The sequence below is a fragment of the Polyodon spathula genome, chromosome 39, assembly GCF_017654505.1.
Source record: "Polyodon spathula isolate WHYD16114869_AA chromosome 39, ASM1765450v1, whole genome shotgun sequence".
NCBI lineage: Eukaryota > Metazoa > Chordata > Actinopteri > Acipenseriformes > Polyodontidae > Polyodon > Polyodon spathula.
The window spans coordinates 2,265,997-2,282,718 of NC_054572.1; the positions used below are offsets into that span (position 1 = coordinate 2,265,997).

Genomic DNA, 16,722 nt, shown 5'->3' on the forward strand with positions numbered 1-16,722 from the left:
TATGAAACTAAGTTTTGTAAACAACGTTTTTTTAGTTAAAAAAAAAAAAACAAAAAAAAAACTGTTTATAAATATAGCATTTTCCAATGTTATTATTATTATTATTATTATTGTTGCATTTCAATTGTACTCAGAACTCAGAACTATGCCCCTCACAAAAATGGATTTAGGGACTTCTCTCATTGGCGGAGGCTGGGGACGTCACTGGGGATATATAAGTGGCGTTTCTGAGTTTTAGAAGCGGGGTTGCAGTTAACCAGGGTACTGAACGTGTGCAACAGAGACGTCTTTTGGGATTTGATTGGAGTCGAGGTGGTGTCTCGGTTCCCGTAACCTCGCCCCCCAGGTGTCCCTCCTCGCCCCCAGGTGTACCCCAAAGCCAGGCACCAGGGAGAGCCACACCGAACACACAACTCCACTTGGGTTTATTTGTAATTGTTTATTTGTTTGCAATTTAAGAACCCCGGCAGTAGCTTTGCAGTGTCTACCTCCAGTTTTATGGATATGGAGCTGCTGTGTTTAGAGGACGACAGTTTTAGTGAACACCCCGCCGGTAAGAGCCAGACCGTACCGGTGCTCCGTGCGAAATCGGACCCGGTATTGTTCAGGGACAAGCGGGTCCTCCGAAACCTCCTCTCTCTGGAAGAGAAGGTCCCGCAGCGGCCCGCCTGCTTCGGCACCGTCCAGCGAGAGATACAGCCGGGTATGCGCAGGTTACTAGCGCTGTGGATGATACAGGTAGGGTGTTCTGTTCATTTAGGAAGGGTTATTTATTCATATATTTTGTCGTAAATAAAGTAACACAAGGATTTTGCTAAAAAGGTTACAGTTACTAAAACCTAAAATATATTTTCTTCGTAATATTTAGATAACATTAAACGTAGTGGTAATAGTAATACTTAAAAGTAAAAATAAATCAATAAATAAGGTTTTGGTTTTAAATTTAGCAGATTTAAAGCAAGCAGATTTAAACCCGCTGAATATCATAATGTAATGAATATGTAATGTGTGCAGTATTTCTTTTTCATCGATAAAGGGTTACTTTACGTTTCTGTTTTTTGTTTATACACTACAGCTCGATTTAAACGAGTGATTTATATTAATAAATACAATTCAATATTTAATTCATAGTTGTCAAGTCCCATGTGTAAAACTCGATATTAAAAAAAGTTAAGTCTGCCATCTACAGGTAGTTGAATATAGTTTTCATTTAATTGTGAAATGACAATACTTAACACCGTTTTACAGTAATACATGTATTATAATATTGTACCACGCTAGCTCTTTACTGAGGACTAGGTCGAAAGGTCCTGTATTATACTGTATCTACCAATTAGAAAGGGCAGTATGGGTTAAATAAGAACCATTGCTAAACTCTGGTGGCCTGCAGACAGCAATAACGTATTTAATTGTATTTCAGTGGCTTCAAATACTTGCAAGTTGATCGGCAAATGAAAATCCTTAAGAAGCAGACTTTATCACCAGAAGCTGAACGTCATATCCATACACAACTCAAGGAAAACAAAGGGGAAAATGAGAACTACTTTTTGAGGAACTACTCCCCCCCCCACCCCCCCACCTAAAATACATCACAATAAAAACAGGGATAAAAAAAAAAAAGCACATGACTTACTTTCATTGACCTACAGTGGCAATAGTACCCTCCATAGTGGGAATAACTAGATTACAGTCCAGTTTAATATAAAAAAAAAAAAAAGCGCTCCTGTAATCCCTGAGTCAGGCATTCTCAGTTACAGAGGATTTTCCACTGTGCAAACTCCCCGCTCCAAAGTAAACGTGTGACATGACATTCCAACCGCTGTGTCTCCTCAGGTGTGCGAAGATCAGAAATGCGAGGAGGAGGTGTTTCCGGCAGCCATGGATTACCTGGACAGGTACCTGTGCTGTGCACCTGTGCGGAAGGAGCACCTGCAGCTGGTGGGGACCGTCTGCATGTTCCTGGCCTCCAAACTCCGCGAGACCGTCCCCCTGACCGCGGAGAAGCTCTCCATCTACTCAGACAGTGCGGTGTCTGTGCGCGAGCTGCTGGTAAGGGTGATCCCGGGACCTCGCTGTCTTGCAGTAAATGCGATGTGAATATCGCCAAGCGCGCACGTTGCAGTACGCAATTACAGAGTCCTTTTATGAATGTGCTTTGCTTTTTGTTCATTTGGCGGAAAAGCATAGAACTCGGGGTGCTTGTTGCTTCCAGGTAGCGATCTCTCAATTTCAGTCCAGTGGTCCAGCTACATTACAACCAGACCCTCTGACCAGGCATGGAAATAAGACTCCTGCTACAGAACAGATTCACACATTCCAGGTTTTACTATGAGCTTGATTAGCCAGTGTATAGGTAACAAGCTCTAATTTATACTTCTAGGAAAACCAGGAATGCATCGAACTGCTGTGCAATAGGTCCGATTTCCATCCCTGCATCTGACCCTCAGCCAAGATAGCATTGACTTGAATTACATACAAGCAAACAACTAACCCATTTTCATGTAAGTTCTTAGGTCCTTGTAGTAGGTACCTGTAAAGTTAAGACAGTGATTTTAAAAAAGAAAATCCTTTCTAAAGTGTCCTTGGAATGTAATTGGCGTGCCGTTCTTGGAATCGAGGCTTATGAACCCATTGAATCTCCTATCAGGGCAGTTCATTGCTTTGAAACCTGAAGGACCCTGCTGCACTGCATGTAGCTAGATAGCGGCCATGCCAAGCTGCATGCTGTGCTCTGCGCTAGTCTTTCAGGTCCCAGTGGATGTAATGCTGTGGTTCTGTTGACAGGAGTGGGAGCTGGTGGTGGCCGGCAAGCTGAAGTGGGACCTGGCGTCTGTGGTGGCTAGCGATTTCCTGCAACTCATTCTTCAGAGGCTGCCCCCCCTGCCCAGCGCCAGCCAGGCCCTGGTCCAAAAGCACGCCCACGTCTTCATTGCCATGTGTGCCATAGGTACTGCAGGGACAGCCATGCGCATCGCAGTGCAGTTAAAGCCATACAAAAATAAAACCTGCAAAAACGACGACGTGTGCCAGTGGTCAGGGGTGGAGTCAGTTCCTGTTTTTCAATTCCCGTTCCCTTTTAATTTGTTCAACACATCATTGATCAAGATTGCAATGAGCAGTACTCTGTGAAAATGAGCTTCAGATTACTTCAGTCAAAGTCACTGTTAAATGAAAACAGCTGAACAATCTCAACAAGGTCTCTCACAAGTCAGTTTCTTCAAAGTAACAAGAATTTTAAAAAAGGACTTGGATTTGAGAAACAGGAACTGACCCTAACCCCTGCAAGTGGCAAACGAAAAATCACTTCACATGAGATGTGAGAATTACTTAGATGATCTGTGTAAATATGGGCGCCCACACAAGTGAGTCTGCTGTGCTTCACATGAGAAAAACATGGAAAAATAATCTAGAGCCGTTTTTCTGTTTATATAGCTCCTGTGGTAGTGCCATTAAAGTTGTAACAACTTTCACAGTAAATATTTCATTTTTGGCCGTCACTTCTAGGCAAAATTCCCATCTTACAGATCCGTTACTTTCTGCAGTACGAGATCTGCACGGGTTTTTACATTTCAGTGCCCTGTTATATTGTGCAGCGCAGCACCAATTAATTCATACTTTAAGACTAACTACTGTCACATTTGAAATCTAAAATACAAAAAGCAAGCCCTGTTACGTGAACATGATTGCTCGTTCTCGTTTCCAGATTTGAAGTTCTGGATGTGCCCGCCCTCCATGATCGCGTCGGGCAGCATCGCAGCTGCGATTCGTGGGCTTGAGATCCCAGGGCCCGCCTTCTCCAATGACTCGCTGCTGGAGCGACTCGCTACAATCACAGCGACCGACGTGGTGAGCTCCTGTGTACAGGAATTTGTTTTAAATTAGACAGGAATACTTATGAGGCACAGGTTGCACAAAAGCTACAGGCCAGCATTTACTGATATTACAGCAAGAAAACCCCTGACTTTACATCTGGTAGATACATGTATGTAAATAATAAAAATACATTGTTTGTAGAATAGTCTGTTTTAACAAGCCCGTGCCCTGGTCAGCACACCATTCTGCTCTGTAGACACAAGTCTGCTGTGAAGGCAGTTTGTTTCCATGACAGCGTGATGCAAGATGACAAGCTCTCCCACATCCTCCCTGCTTCTCAGAACTGCTGGTCCACACCTCCCACTGCCCCTGCTTGCAAGGGGAACGAGCAGCAGCTCCATCACTGCAGCCCCAGCGTTCTCAACGGAAACCTTTCTGAAAACAGCCAGCTTTTCTGACGCAGGGTTTATTCACCAGAGTGCATGCTTGAGGACCAGGGTGTTTCTGAACGGGTCTTTGCATGAATCAGGTGTCCAGGCTTTGCTGCACGCATGCATTTCGTGCCATCGCACTTGCAAAGTGTTATTTCCATTTGCTTTCATGGATTGTGAAATGTGCACTGCTGCTGCCTCTTCAGTTATAACAATGCAAGCGTTGTATCCTCACATGTCACAAAGGAGGGGGGGATCAAGTAACTAACTGTCCTGACAGAAAGAAAAAAGAATGAAAACCCTACACATTAATACCTGTCATACTCTATACATTAATAGCGACAGTACCAGGGTATGGGGGCAATTCCTGTTTCTCAATTCCCATTCACTCTTAATCGATTCCAACACATCACTGATCAAAATTGCAATCGGCAGTATTCTGTAAAAATAAGCTTCTCACGGTGGCAACAGATTACATAAATTGAAGTCCATTTTAGTCAGTTAGCTTCAAATTAAAGCATCAATTCTGCCTGTAAAATACCCATGCCAATTCCTCCGTCTGTAATAAGTGTAACGTGTATGTTGGGTACTGTTTTTAGAAGCTGACCCTGTGACGCTGGCTGTCTCCCTCCCCCTAGGACTGCCTGCGAGCCTGCCTGGAGCAAATAGAGAACGCACTCCAGTACAACCTGCCCAAGGAGGGCAGCCTGTCGGGGAGCCCCGAGCACAACACCACCAGGACCCCCACCGACCTCTGGGACGTGCTCCTCTCCCCGAGCCCAGCCAGAGAGCCGGAGGCTGGGGAGGATTCTGTACCCACTGCCTGATGCACGCGGCGGACAGGCACAGAGAAACAAGAGGGTGAAGCACAAGCACTGCCAGGGTGCAGGACTGAGAATGCAATCTACGACATTTTGTAGCGTACTGTTCCTGTTACATCAGTCCTGCCCCCAGGGGGGGGGGTGTGTGTGGTCCCCCCCCCTCCCCAGTCAATGCACTGAAGTTGTTTAAGTTTTTGCTGTTGTGTCAATGTTTTATAGCTTCAGAAAAAAATATATAATACAAACCAAAAAAAAGGCTGTATTAGATGTTGAAATTTTGTACCGGTTGGCTTTTGTTTTTGTAAAGCCGTTGTTCTCAGTGGTTCAGGGTTTATGCGGCAGGGAGCTGCTGTTTCCCATAAGCCTGCCTGAGTGCTGTAATACCGAGCCAGGGCCAGTCTAGCAGCAGGCTGGGTGCTCAGTTTATAAAAGGAACCCCCGTCTCACCTCTTGCACCGCAGTCTCTGCTGCATGTCACTATAGTTCTGAACCCCCCCCCCCCAAAAGAAAAGCTGCTTTTGGTTAAGGTTTCAAACTGAAATTAATAAAAAAAAAATTAAAAAAGCTGGTCAGTCATTGCATTTCTTTTCATGTCTCTGTCTTCTAGCAGAACAGTCTATACCCAGTACCTGAAACCTCGGTTTGTGTTTAAACGCAGTGTTAGCTCTGCAAGACCAATGCAAATTCAACTTTTAATCAGGACGTGTATGTTAGTGGGATCAGACAAATGGGTGGGTGGGGGGGGGTGACAATCCTTAATAAATAGAAATCAAACATTTGAATGTATAATTTTACATTTGATGACTGCAGCTTCTAAATTACAAACCAGGCTGCTCCTTTGGGATACATCTCCCTCCATTGTTAGAACTAGGTATTTATCTTTAATTATAACCTTTTGTGAACCCGTCTGTACAGAACACTACACACAATGAGAAGCACTCCTGGCACATAGCACATCGCAACAGCATCTGCAGGCACTCCCTCATGGTAAAGCTGCAGTTATAAGCCTCACAATATAGGTCCCATCCCAATAAGAATGAAAGTGCAAGAGACACAGCCACGCTAAAACCAGTTCACACTAGAGGAAGCACAGAGTCATGTACGTTGCAATCTGTGCACTGTGTGTGTTTTAGGGTCTAGTCCAAAGCCATGGCAGGCTCAGCAATCTCCAGATCTCGACACTTGGAGTTGACCAGCTCCCTCCTGATCTCTGCAGATATAGAGGGGTGTGTGTGCACCTTGAGCAGCTCCAGCAGAGCCCCCTTCTGCTCGGAGGACAGGTCCTCCTTGTAGCGCTGTGCTAAGGTCAGCAGGCTCTGGTGCCACAGCACTGGCAGCTCCCGCTTGTCGCTACGGAAACGCAGGAAGTGGAAGACCAGGGCGTCGATCACGCGGAAGGGGAGCGCGTACTTCTTGTCAATCATGAGCCGCAGGAAGATGCTGTTGGCTCCATTGTAATCCATCTCAGCCACCTTCAGCATTGCTGCGCTGGGGGAGGGAGGAGAGGGAGGGGGTTACAGAGGGGCTGCACAGACAGAAAGACACCGGACAGGGTGCACTGGATAAATCATCTGCAGCGATGCTTCGAAGTTTAAAAAAAAAAAGTTTTATTAGACACAACTACAATGCATGAAAAGATGAGGGGCTGTCCGGTCACGTACCTGCAGTGCAGCACCGGGATGGAGCACTTTGTGAGGATGCTGCTGATGATCACAGCCTCGCGAAGGGTGCAGGTCCCAGACTCACACAGAGGGATCAGGATTCCTGCACAGGGACGAGGCAGCGAGGCTCACTTATTAATACACGATACAACAAGCCGGGGCTGCACTTAGAAATACTAAAAGAAGCTTAACTCAAAGACACCGAAAAACACTTTGGAGTCCAAATGCCTGGTTGCTCAAGTTGTGTGAAATGTTTACTTGTTACAGGGATGGAAATAAGACTAATGACCCATTTCTGGTTTTACAATGAGTTTAACAAGGCATACCTAAGCTTGTTGCCTAGACACTGGTGGCTAAGCCCATATTAAAACCTGGAATGGGTGAAACTGCTATGCAACAGGAGTCTTATTCCCATCCGTGATTTATGTTCATAATAAGAGACCCACTACACAGGATTAAACATATTATAAACTAGAAGAACAGATTCTCCTGATGAAGTTTCTTTTTTTGACTTCAGAATTCCGTCCTCTGTGTTCTGTGCACAGGGGAAGACATGCTGGAATTCTCCACGGAGAGCGTGATTTCTCGTGCGCTGCCCCTCACCTTTGAACCAGGCGCCGGGTTTGAAGAGCGCCTTCTTCAGCGCGCTGTACAAGTGGAAGTTGAGCCGCTTGTACTCCGCGATGTCGTCTCGGACGCGGGGCAGCAGCACCAGGTTGTAGAAGCGCTGGGCCATGCGCTCCTTCAGGTTGGAGGAGAAGATCCTGCAGGGACAGCGGTTTCTCAGTGAGCGGACGACTCCCAGGCAGGTTATAATACAAAACACATCCCTGCATACCTGTCCTAAACCTCAGCTCTACACACCTCCTAAAACACACTATCCGATTCAAAATTCTCCCCAAAAAACAGGCAAACCCCCAGCCCCCTGGGTCCAATCTGTAGTGCTGACAACATTTAAAGGACCAGATGGGGCACAGCTGCAAAGTTTGAATCCACACAAACTTCAGCAACCAGCTTTCTCTCTATCTCTATCTTGCACTGCAGGGTGCAGGACAAAAGGCAACCCCTCCCCTCCCGTCCACAGTGCAGCTCTTTACCGGGTTGCCTGGTACATGGCGGCTGCAGACCAGCTCTCAGGATCAGTGATGTACAGAACCTGCTCCCAGTTGGACAGCGCCGGGATGATCTTGAACGCTTTGGGCAGCTTCCCACTGCGGTATTTAGAGAGAACCTGAGAGAGAGAGAGTTAGACTGCACCTCTTGCATGGGTGGAATGGGTTTGCTGGTGAGTCTCTAGGCTTGGTAGCCCTTATGTACTTAGAACCAAGTAATTCCTAATGCAGACTCTTTATTAAAATCCTTCTAACACCACTGTAGAAATGCATGTGGTAGCGATATAATATATAATCAGCTTTGCCCGTTGGACAAGTGGTTTACTTATTTATTTTTCCTGTGTTCATTCTGTTGCTAGAGAAACACTCTGGGTATATTTGCCGAAGTACCTACACACCAACATTTAAAAAAGTCCCACCCCTATCACTTCTGATTGGCTAGCTGAGGAAAAAAGCTGATCTTCTACCCAGAAACGAAGTGCCAAGATAGCCTCTGGCTACCTTAAACTTATTACAGTGGCAACAAATTACTTCAGTTGAAGTCGCTTTTAGTGAATTAAACTGGCTTCAAAATGAAAGCAACTGAACAAGCACAACAATTACTGTGTCTGAAATACCAAATCGCAACTCCTTTAAAGGACGGGAATCGGAAATTGACTTTAAAATGAAATTGAAAAGCAGGACCCCAACCCTGATCTCTACACTTAGGGAGTTGAATGTACTTCTTTCCAGTTACTCAATACAAACCACCCCCCCCCGGGTGGGTTACTCCCGCCTCACCTCTTTCACCCCTTTGTACACCTCCAGCACTCTGGGGTCCAGCTGCGGCATCGGCACCCCCGACACCTCGGACATCATCGTCTCCACCTCCGTCTGCTTCTCTGTGATCTTCTCCATGATGATGTCAGCCAGCGTCTGTCTGCCAGGAGAGGAGGGGCAGGGGAGCAGATAAGACCCCCGCTCGCAATGCATTTGAATCCGTTTCCAGGCTTCACTGCTAGCTTAAAGGTGTTCAAATCCACTTTCTTACCCCTTGTTAGCTCTAGCAACTTTAGGCTGGTGGGATGACAGGGATGGAAATAAGATTCCTATTGCATAGCAGTTTGATCCGTTCCTGGTTTTACTACGAGACAGTGTGGCCAACCAAGCTCATAGTAAAACCTGGAGTGGGTGAAACTGCTATGCAACAGGAGTCTTATTTTCATCACTGGAATACCTGCTGCAGTCAGTGCACCTCGCTTTGTAAAATGCTTGGAGGTTTTCATCAACTCTCTATACAAAATGCATACACAGGTGAGAGTGTTGGGAAGTCACAGCCTAACTATAGCTGGCCACACAAGATTACAGGGGGTTATATGGGCTTCAGCTTGTGGTGCGGGCGAGTCTGGGTCAGTACCTGAGAGGTGGGTTCTTGTTCATGAACATCTCGATGGCCTTCTCATCCTCCATGTCGACCTGCACCGCTGCGCCCCCACACACCCCCTCCTCCTCCTCCTCTCTGCCAGCATGCGACCCCAGGCAGGGCCAGTCATCCTCCGAGTCAGAGTCCCGGGAACCAGAACCTGTCAACACACAAGAACATGCCGGGTCAGTACCAGGACAGGCAGGCACAGCAGATCTGGGGTAGAATGCAATTGTTCAACGACGCATTTATCTGTCATTCGATCACTAGTATTTGACCACTTTTGGTGACCCCATTTGTTTGAAAAGAATGATGTAGTATGTTTGTGTATGTACCTGCGATTACTGATCGACTGTTTACAAGAGTACATGTTAATGAGTTTACGTTACTTTAGTGTCATTGTAATTTTAATTATAATTACTGCAGCGTACCCAGATGTAATTGAACTCCATTGTAATTATAATTTCGGCAAACAATTCTGCTGCAATTATAAGAGGTCTGCTGTACAGCATAGAAATAAATGCACATGAAACTATGGCCAATGTTTCAACACAAAGTGTTTTTCACCGTCTTCAAAGCGCTTTAAGAAAGAGCCAAAGAATATTTTCGCTGCAGGGTCCGAGCACTCAGCGTCCTTCTCTCTTACCCAGGACAGTGGTCTGGGTTTTTTTCCTCTCCGTCTTGCTCCCGGTCCCGTACTCCGCTTCCAGTTCCTCCTGCTGGATCCTGGCCTGTTCCAGGATCTTGCGGGACAGCTTCTCGTTGACGTACCGGTCCTCTCCCTCCTCCCGGTGATCGCGGCTCTTCACCCGGCCGCTCGGCCTCACTGCGCCGCCCTGCAATATCTGATCAGCCAGCGGCATACCCTTCATATTATTCTGCTCCCCTCTGTCTCCCCCACCTCTGGATTTCTTCAATTTCGGCATGTTTCAGACCGGTGCGCTTGGATCAGCGGGCTGTTAGTGTTTACACGTTTAAATCTCCTGTGTTATCCTCACAGCGCACATGGGTTGCAAACGTGGAGCAAAACAGACATGCGCGTAAGAAACCTTCCGCTGTTGTGCCACAGATACCTAAATATCGTTGGCTAGAGTTTTGCTGCGCATTTGGAGAAATGTTACTTCGCCCCTCACAAGCATGGCGACGGGTCTTGTATTTCATTTTTTTGAAGTTTTTTTTTGTTTTGTTTTACAAGAAATAAGCTGTAATATAAAATGCTTATCTAACATGCAATTATTATTATTATTTAATATTATGGGGTCGGTTTGTTTTTGCTCAGAGGTGATGTCATTTCCGCTGTGCCACTCTGAAATGTTTTTTTTTCCACGCAGGAAGCGTCTTGTTTGAAGTTGGATTTTGAGGCGCGATGGGAGTCACTTGGTAAGAACTGCTGCTTTAAACACCGTAGAAAATAAAACCTGTCGGACTGTTACTGTTAGTGTGTGTTATTGTACTGTATCAGGGAAGTGCGATTACACGAACATTACTCCATATGATAGTCTGTGCTACAAATGTGCAAATTGCACAGGCGCGGATTCGTCGTGTTATTAATCGAGCACATCTGTTGTGTTATAAAAAGCGAATAGTTTATTTTTCTTGTGTGAGAGCTTTCAAGGCAGGGTCAGTTCAAGATGAATTCATTCATACAGTCTTTGAGACGGATCTACAGACCGTGCCTGGGAGAACGCTGTGTGTGTGCATTTACAGTTTTCAGGGATGGATTAGATCTCCATTGCATAGAGGTCTGCTCAATTCCAGGCTTTGAGAGTTTTGACATTTCCGTATGCATCTCGCAGTAAAACCTGGGATGGATCTTACTGCGATGCGGTGGGAGTCTCAGTCCCGTCCCTGGTATGTGCAGGGTCGGGGTCAATTACTGTTTTACAATTACAATTCCTTTTTAAAATCAATTCCAAATCCCTTTTAATCAAAACACATCTTTGATGAAAATTGCAATTAGCAATATTCTATTAAAATGAGCTTCACACAGTGGCAACAAATTACTCCAATTAAAGTCACTGTTACTCAATTGAACTGGCTTCAATAATTATGTCTCTAACGTATAAACTTCACTTGGGGGTTGGTTTTAAAAAGGAATTGGAAATGGAATTAAAATTGATAAAGAGGACTGTATCCAGCCCTGTGTGTGTATGTGTGTGTGTGAGGTTGTCATTGTCTCTGTGTTCTGTGCTCGCAGCGTGTCCCAGGTTCCGGTGGCGGAGGGGAAGAGCGTGCAGCAGACTGTGGAGATGCTAAACAGGAAGCTGGAGCAGCTGGGTGCCGTGAAGCAGGGCTACTTCTGTGTGGACTGCGAGACCTACCACGCAGGGGCCGTCGGCATTCCCGGTGAGAGATCGCGTCTGAGGAATGCTGCTGCACGGATGAGAGGGAATAATGCTGGCACCTCCGACAGCACGGTTTCATCTCTCATACCCAGCGGGGCCAAACTGTAATGTCATTGAAAGTTGTGATGAATTTCGTCCAGCTTCACTTCTTTGCTTATAGGCACTGCTGCTTCCTGGGTCAGCTATACCTGACAAAATTACCCTGGAGCGCACACAGCTGCCTTTTACTACCCCTCGCCCAGGCAGCAGCTCAGCGGTGCCTGTGAAAAAGCAGTGGAAACGAGGCATGAGACCGAAACTGTTCACCTGAAGCATGCATGATCATCACATGTTGAATAAGCGATTGTGAGTGGCAATCACAAGGTTTCCAAGCGTGCATTATCAGGGTGTGATAGAGTAATAGTGACACTGGCGGGCTGTGGACAGGAAAAGTCCAGGTGAACCTTATTATGCTTGCAGCAAAACCCGGAATTATTCAGGGATGGAAATAGGACTCGCATTGCACAGCAGCTTGATCCCTTCCTGGTTTTGTTAGGAGCTTGATAAGGCACAAGTGAGCTTGTTACCTGGACACTGTGGCTAACGAAGGTGACGTTAAAACCTGGAATGAGTGAAAGTCCTATGCAATACAAATCTTATTTCCATTTCTTATTGTGTTTGAAATAATGTAATCAGCCTAGTTTGCAATACATTGCTCTGTGCTGTGATGATCTCACACTCCATATTAGGCAGCAATGTAATAGATGGACACGGGTTTATGAATGGCGTAATGTCCCCTCTGCAGGCCAGCCCCCCAAGTTCCTGTACGTCATGCACAACTCGGAGGCTCCGCTCAGCTGCTTTGCTCTTTTTGAGAACGGACCCTGCCTGGTGGCTGACCCCAACTTCGACGTGCTGATGATCAAGCTGAAGAGCTACTTCCAGAACGCCAAGAGCAACAAGGTGGAGAGCCGCGGGGCGCGCTACCAGTACTGCGACTTCCTGGTCAAGGTGGGCACTGCCACCATGGCGTCCAGCGCGCGTGGCATTACCGTGGAGGTGAGAAAAAAAAGCACGCTGCCCACATCGCTGTCTCACTCTTTTGCAGCCCCCCCCCCCACACACACAGATTGAAACTGGCACTAGCCCTTTGGCACCCAGTCCTGGGTTTCAGAATGAGGTGTATTATTGAAACGAGCAGTGAACAGAATCGTGCCCCTGGTAAATCTGCTCATCGCAGGGTCAATAAGCCAAACCACACCGGGGTCTGTAGGCTCAGTAATATCCCCTTGGGTAGTAAATCATTCACCATGCAGGAGACTCTGTGCCGGATTCTAGCAGAAGTGAGCTCAACCTTAGGATATAATAATTTATTTAACATCACACTCCTGGTTCCTGATCATAGAAATAATAGGCCTAACTGAAGGTAGTTCTGAAACCCAGAACTGGGCGTGAGGCTAGCGTGAGTTCCAAGCCTGTCGCACTTCCTGCAACACGGATACCTGCCTGTCCTGCTTCGTCTCCTCTGTAGTGACGGCTGTCTGTTCTGCCCCAGTGCTTTTTTTTTTTTTTTTTTTTTTTTTTTTTTTTTTTGTGTGTGAGAGACGCCTGCAGCTTCCCACGTCTCGTTTCTCATTGCAGGTGGAGTACTGCCCATGCGTCACAGCCAACGACTGCTGGAACCTGCTGATGGAGTTCATGCAGAGCTTCCTGCCCTCTCACGTGCCCGGTGTGCCGTCCGTGTTTGGCGTGAAGACAGACGGGGTGTACAGCCTCTCCGACACCATGGCACAGTACCTGGAGCTCTTCGGCAAGCTCCGGAAACAGCAGGCAGCAACGGGGAGCGGCATGCGCTGAGAGGGTACCAGGAGGTTCTTTTGAGAGGAGACTCGGGATAGACGCTCTCTCTCCCTCTCTCTCTGTCTGTCTCTACTGCAGCTTCGATCGGACTGACCCTCGCTCTCCACCAGCTTACTAAGAGTTTCTGTAGGTGACACCTGCAGTGCCAGGCTACGAGAAATCAGCCCTACAAGTGACTTTGAAAGAAATCAAAGAATGTGTGTGTCAAGAATTAACAAAGGAGTTCCAAGTTTACTCATAGTTTTAAACACTCTCTTATCGTAAAGGTGTTCTGTTTCTGTAGTGCAGTGCCACTAGTTGCTTTGTAAAAATCTTAGAAACAAGAAGACCTGGTCAGTGCTTTTTGTGGTGTAAGTCTACATTGTTTTCTCATTTATATGAGTGGATATTGAGTGATAATCCAGAATAAAGAACTCATGTCAGGTGGGAGATGAGCTCAGCGTCACCCAGGGGTTCCATGACTCTCAGGATTGACTGAGCAGCCCTAGTCATGTCAAGCAGATTCATGAGCAGGTCATTCCAGGGCATGCTGTGAACTTTTATCATTGAGTAAAGTATGTGTTTTTGTGCGTCAAGTCTCTGTCCTGAATGGAAATTAGACTGCTATTGCAGTCCTTTCCTGGTTTTACTATGAGTTTAGTAAGACGCACCTGAGCGTGTTACCCATTCATTTAGTCTTTATTTCCAACCCTGCACATCACACAAACACAATGTGTGGCTGTGTATTTTTTAGGTAGTAAATCATTTACTGTGCAGGATTCTAGTGTTGCGAGTGGTTAAAGAAAAGGGCTCGGTAGGAGGAGGCTGCTGATTCTAATCCCAGCTCAGCCACTGACTCGCTGTGTGTGTCCCTGAGCAAGTCACTCAACCACTTTGTGCTCCGTACTTCGGATGAGACTTAAAACAAACAAGGTCCTATTGGAAGTGACTCTGCAGAAGCAGTTGTTGATGAAGCATAGTTAACACCCCTAGTCTCTCTGGATAAAAGCATCTGCTTAATGATTAATTAATTTAATAATAATAATAATAATAATTGCACTCAGTCTTAAGGGTTAAATTAGACCTTTCCCACAGTGAGCTGGTCTTGATATTATACAGACCATGTTATACGTATTTGCACAATAAATGTATTTGCATGTTTGATGTTTTTCTCCCATCTCTTTTTTATTATCTGTTTACTTAGCAGACGCCTTTATCCAAGGCGACTTACAGAGACTAGGGGGTGTGAACTCTGCATCACCTGCAGAGTCACTTACAACAACGTCTCACCCGAAAGATGGAGCACAAGGAGGTTAAGTGACTTGCTCAGGGTCACACAGTGAGCTGGGATTTGAAGCGGGGACCTCCAGGTTACAAGCCCCTTTCTTTTACCACCAGAGCACACACACTTCAGTCATGTCCCAGGTATTAAAGGTAGTAGAACCTATGGAACTGGCTAACACACCCTTGCTGGCTCTGAACATGAAAAGAGTTACTTATCACCTTCAACAGATGGCTCACCTATTGCACTCTGCATCTGACCACAAACTGCAAAACAACTTCAACCACGCTCCACATGTGGGGCTTTTTTTCCGTCTGTAAATTTTGTTACGTCTGTTCAGAGGAGCCGCCAAATGACAGCAGAGGACAATTTAAAGAAGTCTCTCCCCCTGACTGGGTAAAGTGTTGGGTGACCGTCATGCAGTGCATTCAGTGAGTTGCACAATCCAAGTCAGATAATTCTGCAACAGAATCTGTTGCCAGACCAAAAAAAAAAAAACTTCAAGAATTGCTCTTAATACCTCTAGGACAAAAAAGAATTTAGTGTGAGTGCTCAAGCTCCTGGTTTTATAATTGTAAACACAAACAGTTAGGCTGGTAAAATGTTCAATATCTGCTGAATTTATTAAGAGACATTGAAATCCAACTTGAAATAATTCCAGAAGCACATCATTTGAAGTTGTATTACTGTAGACTGTTGTTAATTGCATAGTCCATGCATATAGCCCATATATATATGCGCATATGCAAGCACTGTATTTCCTCTGCACCTGTGCCCCTCACTTAAATGCTGTGCAACACAGACTCTATTTGGTCCTAGGGGCCTAATACCTTCTGCACATGAAGTGATCTTATAGTGAGGCAGTTAAAGCAAATCTAACAACTGGAGAAATTCTATAGAAATGTCACAGCGCATCCGACATCTTAGTATAGGCAGGACTTGCACATTATGAATAAGTCTTGGGGAGCAAAATGTTTTCAGACAGGGAAAAGAAAAAAAAAAAAAAAACGCTTTAGAAAATCTTCTAAAATTAAAAAAAAAAAAAAACTTAAAAAAAACATCTGCCCGTTTCTAACCTCCAGACTGCCCTGTGCAGAAACGTGAAACCTTTAGCTCTGGCACCACTGAACAGAATGAACAACGGCGACAAGACCAGTAAAAAGTTTGTAGTGTTTAGGATCCAGGTAACGTGACGCAGATTCATCTAGCCCCCTGCACACTGGCGCGCCTACCTGGGGTCTGCCTCCTCTTAATCTTTACTTGACATATATGAGAAAAGTTTTTTTGCTCCATGTACACAAAGGGTTTTAATTAAATTAAATTTTTTTATATTATAATCTATATATATATATATATATTATATATTTTGTAATTAAAATTAAATATTTTTTATATATTTTTTTTAATTTTTTTATTTTTTGTTTTGGTTTTTTCAAGACGTTTCGGTCAAAAGCCCTACAGCATATCTGTCTCTACTATTGTGGACTGTACTGAAGAAGGGCTTCGCATTGAGTTAAACGGCGATGTCTCTTTAAAGAATTGCTTTGTCTGTGAAATACCTTACTTACCCTTTCCATCCAACCTATCTTATTTCCCGCGGCTGCGCAAAGTACGCAACCCCCTCATTGTAAACCGGCAGGACCGAGGAGAGCTTTGCTTACTCGCGTTTGTGAATAGAAATCCTCGCCGAGAAACGGTTTCGAAGCTACGCCGGTGACGTAGGAATTTACCGCCCAATCAGAGAGAGTGCTCGCCCCGCCCCCCGCAGGAGACGCAGTCTGTTTTGTGAATAGGACACTCGTCGAGAAAGTGAGCGAGTGACGGGCTAACCACCAATAAGATCTCAAGCCTGGCCCCAGATTGATGACCCCGTGGCCAATCAGCGAGCGGAGGAGGAGGACCCTCCGCCGTTCGGTTGTCTCGCGGTCGATGACAGCTCGCGCGTGCTGATGAATGAGCGGGGTTGGTTAAATAAAAGCTACCCCCGAGACCCCCCCCTCCCCCCCCCCCTCCCCCCCCCCCCCCCCTCCAACACCC

The 16,722-nt window shown here is 45.8% G+C and overlaps 3 protein-coding genes across 3 annotated transcripts; 2 read left to right on the forward strand and 1 right to left on the reverse strand.

Annotated features, from left to right (window-relative positions):
• The first annotated feature begins 255 nt into the window (after positions 1 to 255).
• On the forward strand, positions 256 to 5,766 carry LOC121304753 (G1/S-specific cyclin-D2-like). The gene is made up of 5 exons (XM_041236133.1): positions 256 to 738; positions 1,834 to 2,049; positions 2,785 to 2,947; positions 3,704 to 3,846; positions 4,883 to 5,766. Exons 1-5 carry the CDS (start codon positions 499 to 501, stop codon positions 5,069 to 5,071), a joined length of 951 nt encoding a protein of 316 aa, XP_041092067.1. The 5' UTR covers positions 256 to 498; the 3' UTR covers positions 5,072 to 5,766.
• A 75-nt stretch (positions 5,767 to 5,841) lies between these two features.
• On the reverse strand, positions 5,842 to 10,299 carry LOC121304752 (bystin-like). Its single transcript, XM_041236132.1, has 7 exons — positions 9,887 to 10,299; positions 9,235 to 9,400; positions 8,619 to 8,757; positions 7,824 to 7,957; positions 7,330 to 7,490; positions 6,727 to 6,829; positions 5,842 to 6,553 (listed from the first exon to the last, which is right to left on the reverse strand). The coding sequence occupies exons 1-7, from the start codon at positions 10,164 to 10,166 to the stop codon at positions 6,202 to 6,204; spliced, it is 1,335 nt and encodes a 444-aa protein (XP_041092066.1). The 5' UTR covers positions 10,167 to 10,299; the 3' UTR covers positions 5,842 to 6,201.
• Positions 10,300 to 10,513: 214 nt separating this feature from the next.
• Positions 10,514 to 13,990, forward strand: LOC121304635 (mediator of RNA polymerase II transcription subunit 20-like). The gene is made up of 4 exons (XM_041235874.1): positions 10,514 to 10,620; positions 11,438 to 11,586; positions 12,370 to 12,623; positions 13,206 to 13,990. The coding sequence occupies exons 1-4, from the start codon at positions 10,607 to 10,609 to the stop codon at positions 13,419 to 13,421; spliced, it is 633 nt and encodes a 210-aa protein (XP_041091808.1). The 5' UTR covers positions 10,514 to 10,606; the 3' UTR covers positions 13,422 to 13,990.
• The last annotated feature ends 2,732 nt before the right edge of the window (positions 13,991 to 16,722 follow it).